The sequence below is a fragment of the Canis lupus genome, chromosome 18, assembly GCF_003254725.2.
Source record: "Canis lupus dingo isolate Sandy chromosome 18, ASM325472v2, whole genome shotgun sequence".
Classification (NCBI taxonomy): Eukaryota; Metazoa; Chordata; class Mammalia; order Carnivora; family Canidae; genus Canis; species Canis lupus.
Window position 1 is genome coordinate 46,788,210 of NC_064260.1, and position 24,903 is coordinate 46,813,112.

General features: G+C 63.1%; 2 protein-coding genes across 13 annotated transcripts in view; one reads left to right on the forward strand and one right to left on the reverse strand.

The window, feature by feature from the left end:
* On the reverse strand, window positions 1-14,369 carry LOC112663214 (uncharacterized). 10 transcript variants are annotated; one of them, XM_049096390.1, is made up of 5 exons: window positions 8,426-10,806; window positions 6,694-6,772; window positions 2,254-2,605; window positions 1,712-1,816; window positions 1-1,331 (listed from the first exon to the last, which is right to left on the reverse strand). In XM_049096390.1, the coding sequence occupies exon 5, from the start codon at window positions 1,051-1,053 to the stop codon at window positions 103-105; it is 951 nt and encodes a 316-aa protein (XP_048952347.1). In that variant the 5' UTR covers window positions 1,054-1,331; window positions 1,712-1,816; window positions 2,254-2,605; window positions 6,694-6,772; window positions 8,426-10,806; the 3' UTR covers window positions 1-102. The 10 variants fall into 10 exon arrangements, with proteins under 10 accessions (XP_048952347.1, XP_048952345.1, XP_048952342.1 ...); XM_049096388.1 differs by adding an exon at window positions 4,491-4,530 and having other exon boundaries at window positions 1-2,605; window positions 8,483-10,806; XM_049096385.1 differs by adding an exon at window positions 4,491-4,530 and having other exon boundaries at window positions 1-2,605.
* SLC22A18 (solute carrier family 22 member 18) overlaps window positions 8,221-24,903 on the forward strand; it is a 19,908-nt gene continuing 3,225 nt past the window's right edge. Inside the window, exons 1-7 of one of the 3 annotated variants that reach the window (XM_025451831.3) lie at window positions 8,221-8,364; window positions 11,451-11,548; window positions 12,542-12,702; window positions 12,910-13,042; window positions 19,969-20,087; window positions 20,798-20,905; window positions 21,917-22,017. In XM_025451831.3, coding sequence (XP_025307616.1) covers window positions 8,221-8,364; window positions 11,451-11,548; window positions 12,542-12,702; window positions 12,910-13,042; window positions 19,969-20,087; window positions 20,798-20,905; window positions 21,917-22,017 — 864 coding nt within the window. Of the gene's footprint in view, window positions 8,365-11,450; window positions 11,549-12,541; window positions 13,043-19,968; window positions 20,088-20,797; window positions 20,906-21,916; window positions 22,018-24,903 lie in introns of all 3 variants that reach the window. The other 2 variants (XM_049096379.1, XM_025451832.3) reach the window with 2 other exon arrangements.

Genomic DNA, 24,903 nt, shown 5'->3' on the forward strand with positions numbered 1-24,903 from the left:
GCTGTCCCCCCCCCCATCGCCCCCTGCCTGCTGTCCCTCCATCAGTGCTGCTGGCCAAGGCCCCGGGCGGTGGAGAGCCCTGAGGCTGCCTGGGCCTCCTCGTTAGGCCTGCCCTTGCCTTTGGGCCCAGACGGCCGCCGGCCGACACTCAAGCATAGCACCAGTCCATCGGTCACAAGAATAACCCGGCTCCAGCTGCTTCTCACAATGGTGCCCACCGAAGCGGTCACCCGAAGTCCAGCTCTGGGCATGGAGCCTGGCCCCTGCTGGGGGAGCAGCAGAGAGGAAAGCAGGCCTGATGAGAAGTGTGTGCCCCAGAGTCCCCCAGCTTCCCTCCACAGATGAACCTGAAGGGAACCCCATGGCCAGGAGGGAGGGCCTGGGTCTGCCTCCCAGCTGCCCACGGCCAGGTACAAAGCCTGATCTAGGATGGTGGGAAGCAGGAGTACGGCAGGAGCCCCCATCAGAGCCCACCTGAGGACTGGGATGAAGAGGGGAATCTGGGAAGGGCAGGGGTCCCAGGCAGAGAGGTGGCCAAGCCCAGCATGGCTGGTCCCAAGTAACCCCAGAATGAGCCAAATGGCCAGGGCTGGCTTCAGTGGCCAGGCGTGCGGGCCTGGGACTCCAGCCTGGGAGCTGGTGACATTTCAAAGGCATCGAGGAGCACAGGAGGCTTCTAGCTTGGGGTCCAGGGTCCTGAGATTTAATGGTGGCATCAGGTGCCGTGAGCAGAGGTTGGAAGGGGGGTGGGGAATCGGGGAAGTCAGGCGGGCAGGAAATCATAGTGGCCCCGGGCCAGAGCAGAGGTGGGTCCTGGAAAGACAAGGTCAGAGGGCTCTGGGACCCTGGGGTATGGGGCGTGACTAAGGAGAGGCCAAGAGGGGTCGGGAAGGATGGTTGCAAGAGGTACCTCCATGATGCTGGGTGCCCCTTTGCTAGAGGGACAGAGGGGATGGCCCTAGCCCACAGCCACCCCCAGAGTGTGGGTAGGCCTGGATTCCTGCTGGCGGCCACATGGCTTTTCCACCTCTGGCCACTCCATGCTCGCAGCATTCTCGTGGTGAGGGGGCTGGGGCAGGGAACAAGGGAGGGGGCACTGCCTGGCCAAGCACAAGCCTTTGTGCTTTAGAGTCAGAGCAACTGCCTCTTACTGGCTGTGTGACCCTGGACCAGTCGCTTAACCTCTCTGTACCTCTGTTTTCTCACCTGTAAGGCTCCTGATGGGGCTCGGGGGCCATGTCCACATGAGCCTGGCACAGTGGTCAGCACCCTCCTTGTCCTAGAGCGGCAGGCAATCACAGCCCCAACACCAGTGGCACCTCCAGCTGCCACTGTAATTTAAACTGGACTTTTGCTCTGAGCGCAGGGACATGGGCTGGTGGGGAGATGCAGACCCCAACACGGGCACACATGCCCCCCACCCAGTCACAGGCAGTTCCCTAATAACTTGTCAGGCAGAGCAGAATGGTCTTTACACACTAGGCAGCTGGACAGTGCCACCGTCCCCTCCAGAGCCCAGAGGCCCATGGGATGCAGGTCATTCATCATGACTCTGGTGGCCTGGCTCCACTGAACACTCAGACCCATCCCACCCAGCTGTGTGCATGCCTAGTGCTCAACAGGGTCCTGAGCCAGCCCCAGCTGGATGCTGGTCAGCACCCAGCTGCTGCTGGTGGCACCCTCTCTGTGCTGGGCAGCCCCGTGCATGCACCTTATATGCCAGTTATCTCATTAATCCTCCCAGACGGCAGAGATTGGTCCTGTCCGGTTCACAGACGGAGATACAATCTTGAGAGCACAAGCCCCTTGTCAAGACCTGGAATGCACACGGGCTGCTGGGGTTTTACAGTTGGAGCCTCCCTGAGGAGCCCCCTGCCCCGGATGCTCTGAATTCTGATTTATGGAAAATAGTGAAGCAAGTGACTGCCTTTGGGTTGGACATTAGCTATGGTAGCCTGGCAGGCCCCTGTTGGCAGTGTGACCTTGAGCAGGCCCTCCTCCTCGAATGTCCAATCAGGTTCTAGGCTAGGAGTGTTTCCCTGGGACCTCAGGGGGGGGCCTCCCCTCCAGGGGCTTCCAGGCTGGTGGGTGGAGTCAGAAACAGGTGAATAAGCCAGGGCAGGTTTGGGGCTGCTGGGTGCAGAGGGGCCAGCTGCCTGATGGAACAGGCTCTGGGGAGGGTTTTCAGGGCTGTGACTTGTGCTGAGTCCCGTGGGGGCCAGGGGCAGAGTGGATGCTGGGGCTATCACTCACTCTTCTTCAGTTCACTCGAGATGTGTGCAAGAGCCAGCCAACCCTGGAATGGAGCAGGGGCCCAGGGGCCTTGGGGCAGGAGGCACCAGGTCCCCTAGAATCTCGCCCAGCCGGGTGCCAGGGTATCCAGAGTGTGGAAGGGAAGCCGATGTCGGTGTGGTGGCCCTCAGCAGACACCAAACAGCCAGGCATCTTAAAAGTGCCATCCAGGCAGGGGAAAGTGGCCGGGTGACAGCCACAGAGTTCTCCAGAGTAGGAAGGGGTTTGTGAGTTTGTGACTTCTGGTTTCCTGAAAGTTCTTCCTGCTTCTTTCTGGATGGATTCTCTATTGAGTTTCCAATGGACAGAGGTTCTAGAAGACACCAGATGTGGGATTGGATGGTCAGAACATGGTGTTGCCTCTTCCAGATGGTGCTTGGAAGAGGTTTGGGTACCTACGAGGCATTTGCAGACCTCCAGCCCCCACCCCCCAGGCATGTGTTGTTGGGAGACCAAAGCCCCGGGGCTCATGAAGAGGAGTGTATTCCTGCCACACATCCTGCCTTGGTTTCCCCACTGCAGCCTGGTGGACAGGTGCGGAGCTGCTCTCTCTGAGGCCTGCTCCCCTGGGAAGTTCAAAGGCCTGTGTCTTCCTGCATCCGGACTGCCCTTCCGCCCTCCCACACCCCCTCAGAGGCCCTTGCCAGGCCAGACCACCAGCTGCTGGCCACTTCCCCTCCGGCCTCCCTGGATGGACACCCCCTCCTTTGAAGCTGTTCCTTCCCGAGTACGGAAGTCAGGGTGAGGCGTCCCTCGAGGGTGCTGGAGGTGGGGACCCCATGACCTTGTGGTTCTCACCACCACCACCCCAGCGTCCTCCCTCCCTCCCTCAGGCCAAGGTCCAGCATGAGTCTGTCTGGCCTCCAGGGATCCATAAAGGGAGAGTGACCAGCCATCCAGGTTTGTCCCCATTTTTACCTGGAAAGCCCCATGTCCCAGAAACACCTCAGGCCAAGTCTGAGTTTCCCAAGACAGGGTCCCCTGTTCCTCCTCTGCTCTGGTCGCCCAGACCATTGTGGGAGGAAGGGGACCTGACCACCCCACACTGTCCCACTGGAGGGTCCCAGGTCTCCAGTCTGCAGGCCTCCCACCACGGACGCCTCCAGCAGCCTGCTGGGCCCTGGAGTGAGGGACCCTGTGTCCCAGCACACAGCCCGGAGAAGAGCAAAGCCCAGTGTGAGCCCGGTGAGTGCTTGTGCGTCCCAGGACCCCAGCTTCTGCCCCCTGAGCAGGCTCCTGCCCTCATTCCACCTGATTCTGGGGTCGCTGGATCACCAGAGGCCGGTGGAGAAGCCCCCTGGGGATGCGGCCATGCTATAACCTAAAGGCTTCAATCCCACACACTTACCTAGAGGGTGAGTCAGAACCAACCCAACACTCAGCTGGAGAGAACCAGCCTTGGACAAGGCGCAGCCCCCCCAGGCCCCCGCCCAGACCCCAACCCCAGCAGCCTATTTGCAGACTCCAGCTCTGGAAGATTCCTTGGCACCTGCCAGCACAACCCCTTGTGTGGCACCTGCAAAATGACTCTGCCCTCTAAGACCCTAAACCAGACGGCCTCTGGGAAGGAGCTGGTGAGCCAAGGCCCCCGCCACCCGCAGTGGGCTGGGGCGCCCCTTATAAGGCTCTGACTCCGAGGACAGCGCACCAGGTGGAAGCAGGAGCCGCACACCCTCCCCCAAGCCAGGCCCCAGCACAGATGCGTCTGACGCCCCTGCTGGCCGCGGCCGGAACAGCACCTCCGCGGTCCCGCCGCCACCGTCCGGGTCCTGCCACCAAAACCCCGGGGCATCCCTGAAGAGGCAACGCTTGAGGTGGGCCCTCGGGGAGTAATAGCAGAATGAGCTCCGTTGGCCTCTCATCGACCCTCAAAAGGGCTCATCTCCCGAGGATGGTGCCCGAATTCAAGCCTCCAGCTCAGACCACGGCTGCAAACCACACTCTCCCGCCGCCTGCACTGACCCACGTCTCCGCCCACCTGGCCATGGAGTTCCAGCATGTTCTCCCTGGAGAAACCCCCACCTCCCGGCTAATGGCAGGCCATACTGCAGGTGCTCTCTCGGCCCCGCCCCGTCCATCAGGACACCAGCTCTTCCTTCCCCAGGTGTGCAGAGTCCCGCCACCCCCTCCGCTGCCCCCTCACCCTACTGGGACAGCAAGGCTCCCTGTGCTGGCCCTTCCGCCCTCTTCCCCCTCACCTGCCCAGTCCCTGATCTGCACATCAGCCAGAGGCTCCTTCTGGAAGAACATAAGGGAAGCTCAGAATCCTGCAGTGGCTCCGTTGCAGAGCAAAACCCACACGCTCACAATCACTATATAATTTACCTATCACACATACTGGGTATTATCTACCCCCTCACACATATGCACACACACAACACACATACATGCACACACCTGTACACGTGTGTGCATGTATACATGTGCTCACATATATGCGCACACATGCATATACATATATGTGGTGTACTTGCACACCCATGTGTCTACCAGCATACGATTGCACATGCACATACATGCATGCACACGCGTACATGCACCTGTGTGCACACGCACATGAACATACATGCACTCTCAGGCTCACTATAACAAGCCACACCGGGGCAGTCACATTTGTGGGTTGAGTATCACCAGCACCTGGCCCAGAGCCCAGCGCACAGTGGTCAGCCTCAGCGAGGCTGCCTATTGTGCAGCCCATCCCCAGTTCAGATGCCCAGGCAGGCCCTTGGGTCCTGCCAGCTCTGGGAGACACCCATGGGTCTCACCCTCCAGCATATCTGAGCCAGAGGGACCCTCCCCAGGGCACACCTCCCCTTCACCCCGTGCCTCCCCCTCCAAGGCCTCTGGGGCTCCCCCAGGGCCTTACTGTGGCCAACCAGACCCTCAGAGATCTGGCCTCACCAACCCTCTCCAGAATTAAGTCTAGCCCCACACACACCTTTGCCCCCACCCCATCAAAGGTTCTCAGCTTTCAAAACACCTGAAGTTGGGCTCAGCTCTCAGTCTGGCAGGCCCTTCCTGCACCTGGCCAACCTTCGCTTATCCTCAAGACTCCTCCTTATCCTCCTGTCACCTCCTCTGAGATGCCCTCCTCCCTAACCCCGCCCCTGATTCCTGCAGGGGCCTGAATCAGCCTTGCCCAGGAGACTTGTGGTTCCGGGGCTGGGCGCGGGTCCTAGAGAAGTGCCCGGCGAGTGCTGAGGGGCCGAGTGGGCAGGGCAGGCTAGCCTGGAGAAGGAAGAGCCACTGGGGCTTCCAAGTTCCCCCACTCCTCTCTCCTCCTGCGGCCCAGAGGGCAGTTTTCCCACACTCTCAAGACCAGGAAGCTCCCCGCCCACACGGAGGAGCTGGTTCATGACAAATACTCAGGTAGAGCCGATTACTTCTGCTCCAACCAGTTCCAAGCTCTCCAAGACCCTGCTGGACGCAGGAGGAAGGGAGGTGAGTAACCAGCTCCTTCCTGCCCACCCCACGTGCTCTGCAGTGACCTCGGGCTCCCTCACCTGCCCTGGGGCAGGCTGCAGACTCTCACTCCTCCCTCTCCTGCCTCCTGACCCCCAACTCCTGCCCAGAGAACCCAGAAGGAGCCAGATGATGTCCCGGCCTCCTGACCAGGTCTGTGGCCTTGGGGGGCTGTGGAGCCTCTTGGAGACAGTCCCATCCCCCACCTCACCCTCACAGAGCACAGAACCACCTGGATTCCAGTCCTCCTCCCAGGGCTCCTGCATCTCACACACCACGTCCCCGTCAACCCAGGGCAACCCTTCCTGGAAGTTCTTCTGGGAACCCCCTGCTGGTCCACCTGCCCGGGCTCTGGGCTCTCAGCACAGCCCCTGAGGCTGGCAGAGAGCAGCAGGTCCCTTCCCCAGGTACAAACACATGTCCCCCATTTCCACCGTGGGGATGGAGCTCTTCCTCAAACAGAGGCCCGCTATGTGGGGGGTGTGGTGTGAGCCACACCCCTGCTGACCTAGGCCAGCTGGCCTCTGTCCTGAAATCAGGCCCGCGAGGGCCCCAGGCTCCCTGGCTGGGCCCCTAACAGCTGGGCATTGGTTTCCCCCCAGCTGTCCCTCGGCACCCCAGGAGGACCTTGGTGGCTGTCGGCTCCACCTGGCTGGGCTCCTCGGAACTGGCAGTTTTCTGCTCCGTTGAGCTGTAGTTAACAAAAGGCTGAGGGGACTTTGGCTTTGACATCTGGGCCTGTGGCCTGGCGCCGGGGGCGGGGCCACTGTGTCCTACACCAGCATCCGGTTCCTTATCTGGGGAATTGTGTCTGATTTCAAGGGGGCATCTGTGTGCTTCCGAGGACTCCACAGGGGATCGGGATCAGGGGCTGTAAGCACTCCACTGCCCCCCCAAGCCCTCCCCCCACCCCCAGGGACCACTTGAAGCCAGGTGTACCTGCATTCCGTGGGTCTCTGCTGGCCCCGGCCAAGGGGTGAAGTGGCAGCTGAGTGACATGAGGGATTGATCCACTGGTCTGTAGGGGGAGGTGGGGAGAGGGCCCAGGAGCTGTTTCCAGAAATGCCCCATTCCCCAGCCCCTCCTCTGGGTCTCTGTGCAGACAGTGGGGGGGGGGGGGCAAACAAGGATCCCTGCCCTCCTTCCCCCTCTCCCTTCCTTCCCTCCACTTGTCTCCCCTCCTATCCTTTCCTGCGCTGTCCCCGGTCCCTCTGCCTTGTCCTCCTCCCACTCTGTCCACCCGATGTGTGGACTAGACACCTGGCCCCCTTCTAGAAGTCAGAGTCCCTGCCTCCCCCACCAACCTGGAAGAAAAGCTGTGGGGGGAGGCACCAAGCCCCTCGAGACACGTTGGGCCAGAGTCTCTGGCACCCCAGGAAGGCTGGTGTCCCAGGTCACCCAGAGAGCAGGGGTACCCAAGCCCAGCAACGGAAGGGCCAGGCCAGAGCCCACCCCAGGAGAGCTCACCCCACTGGATCAGAACCCTAGGATAAGGCAGGCACCAGACCTCACTCTGGCAAGGGCATCCCCTGGCGTGCACTCATTGCAGTGCGGAGCCTCTGCGCAGCCAGCCGGGTGCCCCTGACCTGAGGCTCCCAACCTCTACCCGCCTCCCCCAGCCTCCCTGAGCCTGGAGGGAGAGGGTGCCAGAAGCAGCAGTCCTGGGCTTCCGCCTGCTGTCACCCAGGCTGGACCCCAGGCTCTGAAGCCCACCCTTGGGGCAGGGGCTTCTGTGGAGCCACAGAATTGAGTTTCTGCCAGCTGGGGGGCTGGAGAGCAGACCTCGCCCTGCAGCAGAAGGTACACAGAGCTGCCCTGCCTGGGGATCCTGGTGTATCCCCCACCGCACCCTCAGGCCACTCCCGATGCCCCCTTGGGGTGTAGCTGGGGGATTGGGGGTGGGGGTAAGCCTTCCTCTAGAACTGCTCCATCGTGGTGGGGGGTACACTGTGGGCCTAAGGAGCCGCCCTCCCAGCAACAGGGCCCCAAAAAACAAGGCCCACACATGCAGGAGGCGCCTACCTGAACTGCAGCCAGCAACCATCTGGGCCTCTAAAATGGGGCTCCCCTCATTAAATGGGGTGCTGGTGCCTTCCTGTGTAAGGCACGTGGGGCACAGAGCCTGGCCCCCACAAGCCAGCAGGGCCTCTGTTGCAGGTTCCCAGGGAGCCATGCGCCCCTACACTCAGAGATGTCAGTGGTGCAGGCGGAGGGCCACCTGCCATGTTCTCCGAGGGCAAGAGTGGCCTGACCTTGCACAGTAGTTGGCTGGAAGCCCGGCCGGGGGTCCTGCAGCACTGGCCTCTCCCACAGGCGCTCTCCTCGACGCAAGGCCAGGCCGGGCACTGCCCTCCTCCCGCCCCGTGACTCAGCACCCTTGCCCAGCACAACAGGACTTTTGCCCCCTGCCCGCTGTGCCGGCTTCCTGCTCGGATCCGGCCAGGCTCTTCTGCTGCACCTGCTAGGATGCTGGGAGCTGGAGCCCCTGGGGCCCGGGGCCAGTACTCCAGGGGGACAGGCACCCCGGGCCGTCTCCGGGTCATCGTCCTCACCTATGTGCTGGTTGCCCTGGAGCTCACCTGCCTCTTCATGCGGTTCTCCATCCTGCCGGTGAGTCCCTGCCCACAGGGGGCCTGGCCACTGGCATGCAGGAACTGTCCCTCTCACTTACCCTGTGTGCCACGGCAGGGGCCGGGGATGGGGGCCCAGGGCTGCCCAGGCCACTCACCACGCTGGATCTGAGCAAGCTGTAGAGCCCGGGGACTGTGCCTCTCGGTCCATCCATCAGCACTTTTTGTGCTCTGGTGCACGGCCAGCCCTGGGGAGGGGCCACAGGGAGCCACCCCCACTGTCGCACAGTCATTCTTGTGGCCCTGCCTTGCTCTGGGCTGGCCTGGCCCTGTCCCTCCCACGCCCTGGGGGCCATTGCCCTATTGATCCACCGCACCCGCTGGGTTCTGTCCTTCCTGTTCACAGGCCTCAGCTCCGGACGGCCTCCTCCGCGACACCTGCAGACCCTAGAACCTTTTCCCCACCATCCAGATCCTGCGTGGTCAGCCCTCCTGCAGGTGGCCCACGCCCCACATCCTGTGGCACGATATTAAATTACTTGTCTCCCCAGCCAGGACATGAGGGCAGGCCTGGCCCCATCTCCTCTGTGGCCTCCCCAGATCTGGAATTCTGCCCACAATAGTAGGCGGGTGGTTACAGGCCACTTTTAAAGAACCCCTAGGGGGTTCTCCTGAGCAGCCTGTTCCCCCGGGGATCTGGGCAAGAGAGGGCACTGCCTCTGCCACCACGGTGGGCATGGCAGGGGCTCCCCGCCAGACAGTGAGCCTTGACTCCCTGCCTCTAAGCCCTGACTCCATCCTTAGCAGCCCGGGGGCCTGGGCAGACGCCTTGCCATCCCATCGTGAATGGGCCACAATGTCCCTCCCTGGGAAGGTTGGTGCAGGGAGTGCCAGTGAATAGTGAAAGGCCCAGAGCAAGGCTGGAGCTCCCAGGAAGGCTGCATGTTTTGTTCTTTAAATGCTCACTGAGCGCTTACTGTGTGCACCGTTTCTCAGAACTTGGATTATAGCAGATGTAGACTCACGATCCAAGTCTTAGACTGTGCTGTGTGCAAAATAAGGCCTGCTGCAGAGGCTGAGGGTGCCCACAGACAGCTGGTGGGTTTGGGGGCAGGAAAGCCTCCCCCAGAAGGCAGCCTTAAAGGAAACAAAGAGCAAGCCAGGCTGGTGCAAAGGCCCTGGGGTAGTAGTGAGAACAGTGCAGCTAGAGAGGAGGGAGGGGAGGGCAGGAGAGGGGAGGCAAAGCTCCAGAAAGGCGGCTGGCAGGGGAAGGCAGGAAGCCGCTAGCCTTGGGGACTGTGGTGAAGGTCTAGCACAGTAGTTGCCGATGGACTGGATGTGGCTGTGGGAAGGCAGAGGCATCAGTGATGGAACAGAGGAGCCAGTGTCTGGGGGAGGCCATGGGAGCCAGTTCTGGATGTGCTGAATTCCAGATGCTTCTGGACACGGAGTGGAGAGCCATGGGCAGTTGAGAGGTCCTGGGGTGGCAGCGGCTGCCTGGGACCCAACCTGGTTCCCTGGAGTGTGAGCAGAGCAGGAGTGCGGGGTCATGCGGGAGGGGGGTGCGGGGCATGCAAGTGGGAGGAGCAGCAGAGCTGAGCCTGGGGGAGCAGGGGAGCGGGCACCCAGCGGGTGTGCGGTGGGAGAGGCAGAGGCCGTCCAAGGGTTTTGCTGTAAAGGGAACAAGGTTTGGGGTGGTGGCCAGAGGGGAGGGGTGGAGGGAAAACAGGAGAGACAGCGGCAGGTGTGCTTCCCTTAATGGAGCCAGAGAGAGGAGGCGCTGGGGAGGTGGGAGGTGGGATGCCAAGGAGACAGAGACTCAGGTGAGGACAACGCAGGTGGGCAGGTGTGGCAGCAGGGATAGGAGGGGAGGACGAGGCAGGTTTGAGAGCGAGGAGAAGGTGGGATGCCGTGGGGTGGGGGGAGAGCGTGGGCTCGCTGGGGAACGGGGATGATGGTCCGGACAGCCAGCAGGGCTCTGGCTTCTCCGGCCTCGCTCAGCAGCCCCGTTCCCCTCTGTCCCATTCTGGGAGGAGAGGGAGGGAGGAGGGGGATCGCTAGTTGCCCTGGGATGCCAGCTGTCCTGGGGAGGGGGGTGCGCGAGAAAGAAGGCAGAGGGATGCCCTTGACTGAGCTTCGGGAGAGTACAGGGTGTGAGGTCAGGGATGAGGCACATTTGCTTTCTGGGGCTCCCTGGCAAAGCACCAAACACTGGTGGCCGGCGGGGGGGGGGGGGGGTCCTTGCTGCCTCTTCCAGCCTCTGCTGATCCCAGACATTCCCCACATGTTCCAATATCTGCCTCTAACTCCTGACATGGCTGTCCCTCTGGGTGTGTCCGTGTCCCAAATCCCTCTATGTAGAAAGACCCCAAACCCACCCTAATGACCTCACCCAAACTTGATTCCCTCTGTAGAGACTGTATCTCCAAATAAGGTCACATTCTGAATACTGAGCAATAGGACTTCAACGGAGTTGGCGGGGGGGGGGGGGGGGGGGGGGGGGGGGGGGGGCGGGGGGGTGGATTCAACCCATTATAGGGGGGCTCACTGGAGGGAGGCATCAGGACCTCAGAGGCCAGGGTGGGGGACAGAGCCGCTACAGGATGTTGAAGTCAGAGGAGTAGAGAGGGCTAATATGGGGTTCCCAGGACTCCTCTGTTCCCTGGAGAGACACTGGGCACTGCCTTTACCTCCCCAGAGGGATTCCAGGGGAGCCTGGAAGCCCCAAAGAGTAAGCCTGTGTCCTACTGGGAAATGGGCCACCTTCTGGAGGTCATCAGGGCATTTGGGGACAATCTCTTGCTGGTCTGGAAGATGCTACAGCCCACCAGGCAGCTTCAAGTGCATGAAGCCAAAATGGTGGTCTCTCCTGCGTCAGGTGTGCTCCGCAGAGGGGCGGGAGGGCCAGTGGCCGCCTTCACCGGGCCCTGGGCCTAGTGAAGCCTGGACCCACAGGTCCCAATGGGCTTGGCTCGCGGCTCTGAGAAGAGAAGCGGAGTTCTGGGCCCCAGCACCTCTCCCAGGCCCCCTGCAGAGTGGCCAGAGGGGTGCCCTCCCACCCACTCCCTACCCACTGAGGACGCAGGACCCCCTGCCCCTTCCCACGGGCCTCTCCTGTGTTTGCAGTACCTGACTCGGCAGCTGGGCCTGGACTCTGTGGCTTTCGGCTACCTGCAGACCACCTTCGGGGTGCTTCAGCTGCTGGGCGGGCCACTATTTGGCAGGTACTGTCAGGTGGGGAAGTTTGGGGGCCCTCCCCTGCCATGACCTGGGTCTGCCCCTCAGAGGTCATGGGCTGGGTCATGCCGGCTTCCCAGACCTGACCCTGGGCCCACTAGGGTGACGGCAGCTCCTGTTCCAAAGAGGGGGACGCTGAGCCCAGGAGATCTATTTATCAGGCTAGTAAAGCCCCTGCCCCCCATTTCCACCAACGCTGGTTTGCAGCCACACAGCAATCATACTAGCAATGCTCTCATGGCTGCACACGTCCACCTGGACTGAGCTGGGGGTCCCAGCAGAAACTCTTCTGGACCCCCAGACCCCCACCGGTCTCAGGGAGGCGGGAGCATTGGGCCCAGGGCCATCGGCAGGCCTCCTCCCGCAGGAGTCAGATCTTTAGGGTAACTGTGCAGAAAAGGGGCTGCAGAGGCAGCAGTCAGACAGAGCAGGGGCCCCGGGGGGGACAGGTGCAGATAGGGCCGGAGCCTGGGAGATATTTTATTTTATTTTTTAAGATTTTATGTATTTATCTGGGAGAGAGAGAGAGGGAGCATGAGCAAGGGGAGCAGCAGAGGGAGAGGGAGAAGCAGACGCCTCGCTGAGCAGGGAGCCCAAGGTGGGGTTGGCCCCCTGGGGCTCTGAGGTCACAACCTGAGCCTAAGGCAGATGCTTCTCCTGCTGAGTCCCCTGGGTGCCCCTGGGAGACACTTTCTGTAAAACACACACACCCCGGTGCTCCATCTGGACCCCACAAGGTCTGCTCAAAGGGAGTAGGAATGCTGGGCTGGGTCAGACACCCCATCACTGAAAACTGCCCCAGTGGAAGGATGGGGAAGCCGAGACCCCACAGGGCCCACGGGCACCCAGGTCTCCCTGGTGGCCATGAGCAGATCCCCGGGGCCTAGAGATCCGCAGCCCCAGGGGGTGGGCGTCAGCGGCAGAGGGGGCCGGGGAGGGCCCGCCTCCTCTCCGCGGCCTCACAGGTTTGGGCCCCCCAGGTTCGCCGACCAGCGTGGGGCGCGGGCCGCGTTCACGCTCAGCTTCCTGGCGGCCTCCGCCTTCTACCTGCTTCTGGCGGCCGCCTGCAGCCCGAGCCTGCCGGGCCTGGCCTTGCTCTACGCTGCGCCCCTGCCCGCCGCGCTGGCGCACGGGCTGCCAGGTAGTGCCAGGCGGGGTGTCTCCCGGCTGCGGGAGGACTGGGGGGGCCCGTGGGGGGCGCCTGGGCCCGGGTGCGACCTGGGGAGGTGGGGCGAGGCCAGAGCCAGAGGGCGGGACAGGGGTCAGCTCAGGGGCCGGGCTGGGCGCACAGCAGGGGTGACACTGGGGCGCGGCCTGGGCCCCGCGCTCAGCCCCCGGCCTCCCCCAGCCGCCCAGATGGTCATAGCGGACCTGTCTGCGCCCGAGGAGCGGCCGGCGGCCCTGGGCAGGCTGGGCCTGTGCTTCGGCGTCGGCATGATCCTCGGCTCGCTGCTCGGCGGGACCCTGAGCGCCGCGTGCGGGTGAGGCGGGAAGCCGGGGCGGCGGGCTGGAGGGCGGGTGCAGCTGGGCCCCCGTGAAAGGGGGGGGGCGGGCCGGGGGCCGGGATGGGGCCTGGGCGGGGCCGCCCACTCACCCCTTCCCCGCCAGGCGGACACCGCGCACCCACCGTCAACAGGCGCTGCAGCCCCGCAGGGTGCGCATCGGGGCAGCGCCCGCACAGGGTAACCCCACCCCCCGCCTCTTGGCCCCAGGAGGTCCCAGCTGGGGGGACCTGCTGCCGTCAGGGGTCACGAGGCAGTCAGGCTGGACCTAGAGAAACCAGAGGGCAGGCCCTGGAGGCGGGGTCCCGGCCGGGCCAGTGGGGCCCTGGGGGCTGCTTCTGGAGGTTTCGGAACTGCACTGAGCTGTCTGTGCAGCGGCCCTAGGAGTGCCCCCCACCCCACCCCCGGGGAGAAGAGCGTGACCTTGGACCCAGCACGCCTAGCCCTGGAGAGGCCACACCAGGCCAGGGAGGGGAGCCTCATTTCCGCTGGGAGACCGGCGCCCCACCCGGTTCCTCCTCCCCACCCCTAGCACCCCAACACTCACTCCAGATCGGCCTCTTTCATAGGAATGGACCTTGCCCCTGGCCTTCATTCAGACACAGCCTTTGCTTTCGGTTCGGAAGCAGGAGCCCAGCTGTGGGTGGAGGCCCGGTGCCAGCTAGTGACCCAGCCGCCCTGTGCAGGGCTAGAGGAGCTGCCCTGGGACTCCGCTCAGGGGAGGAGCCCTCCTGGTGTCTGAATCACACACACACACACTCATACATAAGCACACAGGCCTTCCAGTCTTGGGTGGATGCTCTGCTAGCCTGGGCCTCTGGGGGCATCAGCTCCCCCAGGCTCCCCAAGTACCTCCAGACAGACCTCAACAGCAGTAGATGTGGGTGGGGAATGGCTGATCCCTGGGGACCAGAGAAGAGGAGGGGAGGGTGACCTCGTTCCACCAGCTTCCTCTGGACAGGAAGTCCTTGACCCCACCCGTCTCCTCCCCAGTACTTTCACCAGAGCCTGGCTTGTGGATGTCTGTCTCTGCTCAGGCAGGAGGCTGCAGTGGGGAAGGTGGGGCTCCCTTCACCTGTTCCCTCACCACTATTTACTGAACAGCTACTAAGTGCCCTGGGATTCCAGGTTCTGGGACACGGCGGTGATGAGGCCAAGTCCTCAGATAAAGAGAAAATGATATGTATTTCTATAATGTCAGGGTGAGCTGCATGGAGTCAAAAGTAATACAGCAGGATTAAGGGCAGATGGACAGGTGGCCTCCAGGGCCTCACCTGAAGGAGTTGAGAAGGGTGGCAGGAGGACATCTGGGGAGGCAAAGCCCCGCCAGATGCAAAGGCCCTGAGGTTGGGGAAGGGAAGAGGCTGGTATGGTTGGAGTGGGGGAACAGGGAAGGGATGGAGGGGAGGTGCACAGGGGGCCAGGCCAGGGAGCCTGAGTGTGACCCAGCTACTGTGTGGAGAACAGGGGAGCAAGGGCCACTTCAGGGAGACCACTGAGGTGGCTATTGTACTAGTCCAGGCAGGAGGGGGCAGCTGGACCAGGGAGGGCAGTGGGGGGAGAGGGCAGAGGGCAGGGTATGCCTGGGTTTTGCTGATGGGTGGGATGTGGGTGTGAACACAGGGCCATGCCTGGACCCTGGGGCGGCCCTGGGCGAGCCATGAATCCTGCTGAGATCTGAGCAATCCGTGGTGCTGGAGGGATCCAGGTCACGCTGGGCTGAGTCTGGTGCCTGTTAGGCTGTGGGTCGGGCAGCTGTGGGTCACTCAGCTGAGTGAGGGGGTGTGTAGTGGGCAGAGCGGGGCTATGTCCTCATATGGGTGGTTTTTAAGCCCTGGGAACTGGTTCAGGTTGAGCCCTGAGCCTGAGCCCAGACCTGGCACTTCATATTAGAAGCGGGGCTCAAGGGAGAGACACAGTGAGGACAGGAAGGGAGCGAGATCCAGGAGGACATTGCAGAAGCCAAGGGGCGTGTGGGTCACAGAGAGGAGGGCCCTGCCACTGGGGTGGTGGGAGCAAGAGAAAGAGGATCGGGGGCATATTAGGGGGGGTCAGGGGGTAAAGAGGGTGTAGGAGAGGGAGAGGCAGGGCAGGGAGGAGCCCCCAGGCTGCCCCACCCACCTGGGCTCTCAGCAGCCCAGCCACCCGCTACCGTGGACCTCGGGGCACCTACTGTCACCTACCTGGACAGGTGCTCTCACCTGTGAAATGGGCGCACCCGCACTGTGTCCAGGGTGTGCGGGGATGGGTGGGGAAACAGGCCCCCGGGAGAGGGTGTCTCCTCCATGTGGCTCCAGGTCTCCATCCTGTGCCCCACGCAGGGGCCAGCGCCCTGTCTCCCTGTCTCCCCGCCGCAAAGACCACATCCCGCCTCCCTTCCCTGTCCCCAGTAGAAACCCAGGCACATTGTCAGGGCTCCTTGTCCATCACCTTCCTGCCCAGTCTGTACCCTGTGACCCGTCCTCCGAAAGGGCTCAGCCATGCCCCCTACCTCCGGGGCAGCGGGGGGGGTGAGGGGGAGGAAGTGGATTTGGCAGCCTCAGGATGTGGGACGGGCACTGGTATAACTGGTTTGGGCTCAGCGGGGAGCTCCAGCTGGGAGGCCAGGGCCCTGAGTCACTTAGCAGGTGGGGAGCACTCTGTGACTCACGGCTCTGAGTTAGGTCCCAGGGGATGGGGTCCAGGGGCTCCTGGAAAGGGGAGCCATCCGGCGAACGCTGCTGGCAGTGGGACCGACTCCTGGACTTGGTGTGGGCAGGCCTCCCACCACCTGATTCTGAGGGGCTGGTCCCCACAAAGTCACGGGGTATAGTCAAGGCTCTGGTCCCTGGAAGGGCTCGGGGTTTGGACAGATGCCCATGGGGATAGCAATTCCTTTAGGCTTGGGAGGATTTGCAGCCGGCCAGGGCAGCTTCTGCTCCTGGAGGTCAGGCAAACTGACTTCTGTGTCACGGTCACCTGGCAGCCCTGCTGGGTACTCGCTGGCCAGTGATTGGCCCTGCCCCGGCCCCAGCACTGCCACCAGCTTTGCCCACTGGGCCCTCGGTGACTCAGAGGGAATTTACTATGCTCCTTATCTCCCTGAGGACTTGGGATGTTATCTCAGCCTTTGGTCTGGCCCGGGGAATGGGAAGCCCTTATCCTGCTGACAGGGTTTCCGCCCCGGTGACACGGTGACACCACTGCTTCCCCTGGAAGTTAATGAGTAAACACTCGGGGCTGCCCTGAATGACTCTGAGACAGAGTGTGTGGTGGCTGAGCCCAGCAGCCTACTACACTTGCTGCTCATGCAGTCTCACCGAGGCTCTGCAGGGTCAGCCAGGCCTGCTGGTGCCCACCATGGGAGGGTAGGAGGGGACACAGAGACCCAGCAGAAGGACCCTGGGTGTTCCGGGGACCGGGAAGTGCAGGAACAGGGCCCAGCTGGCCCAGAGCAAGCTCAGTTGAGACCTGACAGGGGAGGGAGAAGTCAATTGTTGAAGGTGGGACTGGGATGGGCGAGGCCAAGGGAAAGCCTGTGCAAAGGCCCTGGGGTAGGAAGGAGCTTGGGGCATAGGGCATGCTTGGAGGCCTGTGTGGTTGAAGCGGAGGGATCAAGTGCTCAGGGAACACAGAGGGCTACAGAGGGTCAGGCCAGACAAGGCTTTTCATCCTTTTTTTCTGGGCCCCAGAAGCTAGAGGGAGGCTGAATCAGGAGTGGCCCCACAGACTTTCATTTTCAGACATTGTTCTAGTGACAGTGTCATGGGATTGGGGAGGGCAGGGTGACTTCTCCACCCCAAGCTCCAGGCTGGACAGCCAATGACTTTCACATCCTTGTGTCACAGGAAGCTGGGTCACAGCTGACCCCAGTCTGTCCCCCAGGTCGGATAGGAGAGGGCCCGGGGACCCTCAGGGCAGGGGCGAGGGCAGCACTGGCTTCGTGAGTACTGTCACCTTGTGGTCGGAGAGGACAAAAGCATAGCACCCACACAGGGTGGGCAGATGGCCTGGCCCGCTGCCCTCCTGACGACGTCATGTTGGTGAACGGCAGGCCCCAAGCTAAGGACGAAAGGCAGGTCGCAGTCAGCCGTACCGTCCCACCAGCGCCAGCGACTGGCCATGACAAACTGTGGCCGGTGGGCAGGGCTCCAGGCTGGCCAGGCAGCCCCTGGGGACCCGTGCAGCCCTCGGTGTCCCGAGAGGGTGGCCCTCATTGCATCTGAATGAGGTCACTGCAGAGAAGGGCAAAAGGACAGAAAGACGGATGTCCGGAGTCCTGCCCGGGGGTCCCTTCATGGCCTGCATCCCTCGGGCCTCCTGTCCGTCCATTCAACCAAAACCCGAAGGGGTGTTTAGGCAGAGACACCCTGAACGTGGCCTGCCCTCGGGGTCCACACTCAATCTGTAACCCGGCTCCAACGAGCCAACAACCGGACGCGGCCGTCCGCGATCCTGCACAAAGGGGGCAGGAGGCCCCGGCGGGGAGTTGACTGTGCCCGGTGCTCAGGGGCGCACCTACCCACACGTCCTGGGCAGGGGCGCCAAGCTGCGTCCTGGAGGCCAGAGGGCTCCCAGGCTGAGAGGATGCCCTCCGTGCAGGGTGGGGCGGGGGCTGAGCTGGCCGCCGTGGTCCCCTGGCCTTCTGCTCCCTCTGGCATCTGTCCTGGGGAGTCGGCGGGGGGTCTGGGGGGGGTGGAGGACACCCCCCACGTCCCCTGGGAAGCTGAGGCCCCCTACTCCCTCTGGGGCCCCCTGGTTTAGCAGCCATCACTGAGGGGTGGGTGCGATGCCACAGGGAGGGCCCTGGCTCTGTGCCGCCGGCCCTCGCTTGTCACCAGCCTCCCAAAATAGCCATCTAAGTGGCCGCCTCTGCTCCCGCGAACTTCCGGGGCATCTGGTGAAGAAAGCAGGTTCTGTCCCTGCCCGCCAGGCCCCAAGCAGTGACGTGCAGGTCCCGAAGAAAGGGCCCTTCTCTCTGGGGCCAGCCATCGGGGCCGGGGAGTCCCTGCCCGCGTCACAGATCCGTTCCTGCTGGCCCCGGCCCTCCCCAGGGGGCTGAGTCCGGGCCTCTGACCCCCTGGCCTGTCAGTCGCAGACGTGCCAGTTCATTCAGAAGCCTGGTGGTCAGAAAGCCCGATTATCCACCATCCAGGGCGGTGGGAGTCGGCTGGGGGGCCACAGATGGAGGTGGGGGAAGGAAGGCCAGCTCCGCCCCTGACCAACGGTGTGAGTCTGGGGGGGTCCTAGCCAGAGATGCGGGGTGATCCTGCCCCCACGGCCCCCCTGACCCCGGGCGGAACAGGGCCTTTCCTGCCTGTGGTTTGCCAAGGGAGCTCTATGTGCGCGTGTGTGCCCCCGCGTGTCTGTGCACACGCGTGCAGCAGCAGTGGGCAAGAGCAGGAAGTCCTTTCTCTGCCCCCCGCAGAGAGCCGGGGCACCTTGTGTCTATGCCCTGAGGCCTTGTACAGGGCAGGTGTGGGGCTGGTGAATTGGGGTCAGGACCTGGTTCACACATGTGTTCCCTGGTCTGATGTTCACTGGGGCCTTGGCACAGGGTCCCACCCGGGCCCACTGGTCCTCGGGACCAGCCACTTCCAACTGATGGAGCAAGCCCCTCTTGGAGGACAAGGTGTTGGGGCTTGTGGAAAGGGCTCTTGCAGGTTGTATAGGAGTTTCCTCTGCTGCTGAGGGGAAGGGCTTCATGGCCGCACACCAGCCTGGAAGGTCACAGCGGCCTGGCTCTGTAAGTTCCCATTCTTTCCTATCTTCCCCTCCACACCCTGGAGGGGACAGGTTGGCCTCCAGAAGAAATAGTCATGATCAGGGGGGCCAGGCCCCACCCAGGGCCCATGCTATCAGGTGACACTGCCTGCCTGGCCACTTGTGCCCTCCATGCGGTGACTCGTGGTTGGGGAGGGACTGTGTCAGGAGCTGACGCCGAGGGGCCTGCCTGAGTCTGGGTCCCGGGTGGTGGTCTGGGCAGGCCGGAGGGAGGGCATCCGAGGGTGGTGTCCGAAGCCCCTTCCCAAGCCCAGCATGGCCAGCCCCACAGGAAGAGGGGCGCAATGGGCAGGGGCTCCTGAGGCCATTGTGAGTGATGGGAAGGAGGCATGAAGGTCGCCCGGACACAGATGAGGCCGTGTGGGGTCCCATGGTCTTCTTGCAGGTGGAGCCAAGAGACAGGCTGGGCTCCCTGCCACCCCTGCACCCATCCTGGTGTCCTGATCCCAGTGCCACCTGACACATAGCTCCCCATCTGCCCAAAGGGCCAGACGTGTGTCACCTAAAGGACGAGGCGAGCTGCCCCCCAACCCCAGGAGGCCACTCCAGTCCCACCAGAGGGATGAAAACTGCTCTGGGGCCAGGGTCCTTCCTCCGGAAGCCTCAGTTTTCCCCTCTGTAAAATAGGCAGGACCCATGGCCTGCCCCCTTCTGCTGGAGGTATGCAGGGAGCTCCTCCAGGCCTGGAGCTGAGCCCTGGGTCCCCCAACGTGTGACTCCCCTGCCCTGGCTGGGACCTGTCATCTGGGGGCCTCCCTACCCCTCAGCAGTCTGGGAGCTGCCCATCTCCCGAGAGAAGCTGCCCCTCCCCTCCCTCCAGGGCTCAGCTCCGGGGCTCCCGCCACTGCCCACTCTCGGAGACCCGGGGCCCACTTGCCGTGGCTGCCAGAGGCTGCAGCTGCGTGTGAGCCTCGGGCCTGGAGACAGCTCCATGTGCTTCTTCATCGCATCACCTCATGAATGTGCCCTGTGAGTCCCGCCCCTGCCCCCAGTCACGGGCTGTGGGGATGTGGCTGCTGGGGTTTGAGCTGTTCTCAGCTGTCCAGACCCCAGCTTGGCTGAGGGGCTTATGGAGGAGATGCCGCACGCGGTACCCACACCCAAGGACCCAAGTCCTGTGTGACCACTGCTGTCACCCCCAGGATTCAGTGTCCAGCCTTCGTGGCTCTTGTGGCCAGCCTTGTGGCAGCTGTCCTCAGCTTCACCTGCATCCCCACCAGCACGAAGGGGGTTAGCGCCAATGCCCAGGCTACACCTCCAGGTAAGCCCCACCAGGTATACCCTCCAGGTAGTCCCCAGCAGGTACTCCCCTCCAGGTGGGCCCCACCGGGTACTCCCCTGGAAGTGTGCAGGAACACTGGTCCTGGGGAGTGCCAAGGTAGGGGGCAGAGCGGTGCAGCTAGGACATGTGGGACCTCCCAGGCCCACAAGGGAGGGCAGGGCTCCACAGAGGAGCCAACAGGGGACCCCTGCCTCTGTGCCCAGTGACTGAAAGCCTGGACCCAGAAAGGTCAGGAGGGAGGACATGCACCGGGCCCTGGAGGGGATAGAGGCACAGCCAAACTGGCCTCCAGGAGAGCTGGGCAGGTGGGGAGGGCAGGGGGCGCCCAGCCACACGCAGCTGGAAGCCGACACCACAATGCTTAGAGGTGGTCACTGGGTCAGGAAATGGTGGGTGCTCGCAGCCAGACCATGGCCCCCACTCCCCAGCGGCTGCCGGTGGCCAGCAGGTCACACAGGTCGGGGCAGCGAGGGCCAGGGCTGAGCCAGGCTGCCTGCGAGTGGAGGTGCTGGTGCCTCCCAGGGTCAGTGGGAGCTGAGGGCTTGGCTCTAGGAGTGTGTGGAGCTGCCCCGAGAAGGGCCTCCCCGCCACCCTGCAGGCCTGCCCGCCCCCTCCCAGGGCCCAGGCCAGGTCGGGGAGCTGGGGAGAGGGCCATGCGGTGGTCTGAGCGGCCTCCCGGGGTCCCCTAGGCGCACCCAAGGCCAGCATCTTTGACCTGAAAGCCATCAGCCGCCTGTTGCTGCAGCCCGGTGTCCTGCCCGTGTTCCTGGTCAAGGTGGTGTCCGGCTTCCCCTCCGGTAAGTCCCCGAGCCTGGCGTGGACCCCTCCCTCCGCCGGGGTCCCGAGCTCCGCAGCCTCCCCGTGCCATCACCCATCACATGGGTCCCGCAGGAGAGGCTCCCGGTTCATGCCGAATGGCTGCAGGAGTGAGGGCGGTAGGGCAGCCGGGGTGGCCCAGCGGTTTAGCGCTGCCTTCAGCCCAGGGCCTGATCACGGAGTCCCGGGATCGAGTCCCACACCGGGTTCCCTGCACGGAGCCTGCTTCTGCCTCTGCCTGTGTCTCTGCTTCTCTCTCTCTCTGTATCTCTCATGAATAAATAAATAAAATCTTAAAAAAAAAAAAAAAGGAGTGAGGGGGGTAGAACAGAAAAGCAGTGCCCCTCCCCCGCAGCCTTCAGGCCCCCCTCACACGCAGTCCTCAGCACCCCACCGGGCAGGCTCCAAGCCCCCTGTTCTGGGGTCCTCTAACTGGGAGGCAGCACAGGACAAATTAATGAGGTGTTTTGCTGGCGCCAAAGAGTTCATCTCTTGCCCTCAGAGAGTTCTCACTCTTGCAAAAGCAGAGGTTTCGGGGTTGGGTCCACGGGCGGGGAGGAGGAAGCAGATGTTGCCCGGCTGGGCCCTCAACAGCTGTGCCGGATCCAGGCTGGCTCTTTGGGGCTGACTTCAGTCAAAAGGGTCTTTGGGGGCCACCAGAGGGCCTGGGGTCACATCCTCCCACATTGTCAGCCCTGGGGCCCAACAGCCCTCACACAGGATGCCCTGGGCTCCGGCCAGCCTGGCCACAGGGTAGTTTCTGGCACCTTCCTCGGCACTGTCTCCATTGGTCCCTGGGGCCACGCTTCCCGTGCCCGAGATCCACAGAATCCTCAGGAAAGCTGTCAGGGACCCGGCTGGCGTCACCTGCCAGTCGTCCTTGAACCAGTCACTGTGGCTAGACCAGGGCTCCCAGCCCAGCTGACAGGGGAGGCGGGCCCTGCGGCCAGTGGCTTGGGGACAACCAGGCAGCTGCTCCTTGCCTCTCCTAGGACTGTTCCTGGTCATGTTCTCCATCATCTCCATGGACTTCTTCCAGCTGGATGCCGCTCAGGCCGGCTACCTCACGTCCTTCTTTGGGGTGCTCCAGATGGTGAGTGGCTACCAGGGGCTCAAGGTGCGCCTCGGGTGGGTCAGGGGTCTTCGGATGCGATGGACCGTGCAGCCTGCCTGCCTCAGTTTCTCCACGGCTCGGAGGCTGTCCTGCACTCCTGCCATCCACATTCTGCATGGTTAGCTTCCGGCTGCCCTCCTGCCAGCCGGGGTGCACACTGTGCCCCCAAGTGGGCTTGCCTTCCTGTCCCGGCTCCAGGCTCCCACCAATGGGCCTGCGTCCTGTGTCCACACCCACCCACCTGGAGGTCCTGTCTGCTGAGAGGGCAGGAAGGAGGCTAGTGCCCAGCAAAGGCTGGTGTCGAGGGTCCACCCGGTGTCCATCCGGCACCCCACTGCGGACAGGCCAGGGCAGGAGTGGTGCCTGTTGGGGGGGCACATGACAAGGCTGCCCACCCACAGCAGGCAAGCTCTCCAAGCTGAGGTACCCGTCTCCTTGTCCATCCAGTGAGGCAGACCACAGTGACTTGTGGGGTGTTTGGCAGATTAAATGAGTGCTCAGAACAGGCCGGGCACCTTGGGGGTCCCACCTGAGTGACAATCACTGTGTCCTCGTGAAATGCCCCGAGACTGGTGGCCCCAGGGCAGGAGGTACCTGAGAAGCGTGTTCAGGTGGGACAGGTGTCCTGTGTGCCATCTCCCAGGCCCTGGCTTCTCCTAGGCATCTGTGCCAGGCTGGGGGGCCGGGGCAGGGACAGGTGGCGACACACTGCCACCGCCCTGGACGCCTGCCCAACAGCCGGAGTGCGGGAGGGGCTATTCTGGGACCGTCTGGGGGGAGGCAGCTTGGGACCTCTCCGGAAGCGCATGACATTCCCAGCACCTCCAGGCCATCTGCTCCCCATGCTGCCGCCACCGCTGGGCCCAGGAGCGGTCGGGACCCCGCTGCTAAAATAGTAGCTCCCGTGGCAGCTCCGCAGGGCAGAGGGAGGGCCTTGGTGCCGCGGGCCTGGATGGGTTGGGAGACAAACAAAACAACAATGACAGCAAACCAGACTTGGGGCCTCTGGGGCAGGGTTCTAGACTGCTGCCCCCGGCCACCCAGGCTCTGCCCTGGACCCCGGGGACAGACTAGTAGCCTGCGGCCTGGGCAAGGACCTGGTCCACAGTGGCGACCCTGCCTGAGCTGGGCCTGGGGTTCCAGCACCTGTAGGGATGGCAGGCTACCCTGGGGGTGGCTGCTTCTGGAACCTCTGTGCACAGAGGTGGGGGTCTCACGTCTACAGGGAGACGCCTGAAGGCCCCTCATCAGCACCATCAGCACCCAGGCCCCCTAGGGTAGGGTTGCTCACCGAGGGTCCGAGAGGCAGCCCCGCTGTAGGGTGAGCCGAGCCTGTGCTTGGCACCCTCCACCTGCTGCCTCCCTCTACAAACCATTTCCTGCCCCCTCCTGAAGTGTGGCAGTGGCAGCCGGACCCCAGGGGAACCACGGCATCCCCTGCCCCGCTCCCTGGGTGGTCCTAACGCAAGGAGATGGTGGTGTCTCTCCAGGGGACTTGCAGACCCTCCTGTGAGAGCCCCCACTCGGCCAGGTGCTGGGCCACCACAGTGGCAGATCAGCACCCAGTCACCTACACACCTGATGTGTCGGGGTGACCAGGACCTCACGGGAGAACAGGGTCCTCAGAAGGGCAGTGGTCAGGGGCTGGGAGGGCTGCAGGTGCAAAGGGCCTGTGGTGGGGAGCTTGCCAGCTGCTGAGCGGACTGAGGCAGAGGGCCTAGGCTCTGAGGACGCGTTGTGGGGGGTGGTCTGCAGGGCAGGAGGGGCCTGGATGTCCTGACACTAGGGTGGGGGCTGCAGAGAGGGTCTGCGCAGGGGCTGGACGTGGTCATACGAGGGTCTCTGGGCGCTGTTAGAGAGGGGTGCAGGCAACGTGAGTGCTTCACGGAGCCCATGTTGCCCCTGGGGGAGGTGTGAGCGGACGGGCCTGTTTGTTAACTTCCAGTTCCGTGTAGTAACCTGCAAGACACGGAAGTTTAGGATTTTTTTTTTAATTCATGAGAGACACAGAGAAAGAGAGAGAGGCTGAGACACAGGCAGAGGGAGAAGCAGGCTCCCTGCGGGGGTCCAATGCGGGACTCGATCCCAGGACCCTGGGATCATGCCCTGAGCTGAACGCAGACGCTCAACCGCTGAGCCACCAGGCGCCCCAGTGTAGGATTTTTTTAAGCGAATCGGGAAACTGAGGCACAACAGCACCGCCCCAGGGTTTTGGTCTGGGTGTCTATATGTTTTTCTTTTTTTTTTTTCTGGGTGTCCATATGAATGGCGAGGCCAGATGTCACCCCACCATGGTCTTGAGAGTCCTCCAGCTGCGCTGTGCTGAGGGACTTGCCTAATAGACCTTCCTCAACAAAAAGAGGCAAACAAATCTAAGATCGGGCAAATCTGAAAGTAGGATTTTTTTTTTTAAAGGACATTTATTTATGGTTCTGGTTTGAAGCAATTTTGTTAGGCCAGGCAGGCAGTGAGGGGGGCGGGTGACCCCACTGAGCATGGCTGGACTAGGTCCGCCCAGGACATGCAGCATGTCCCTGACCCCTGGGGACGCTGACCCCCAGCCTCCCTCCTAGCCCCTGAGGGCACCCCTGGCTCTTGCTGCCTGCCTGGTGGAGGCGGGGAGAGGACCATGGGGAGCCCCATCCTGATCTGGGAGCGGCCTGCCCCTGGAGGCCCGGCCCTTTCATCTGGCTTCGGGGAAAGGAGCAGTGGCAGGAAAGGGAGCGCCTCACCTTCCCTGGCACCTGTAGGTGCTGGGGTTCACCATCTATCACCCCGAACCCCGCTCCTGCTCTGGGACCTGGGGCAAGTGACACCAGCCCGTGGGCCTCAACTCACCTGCTGTGACTGGGGCATGGTGAGGAC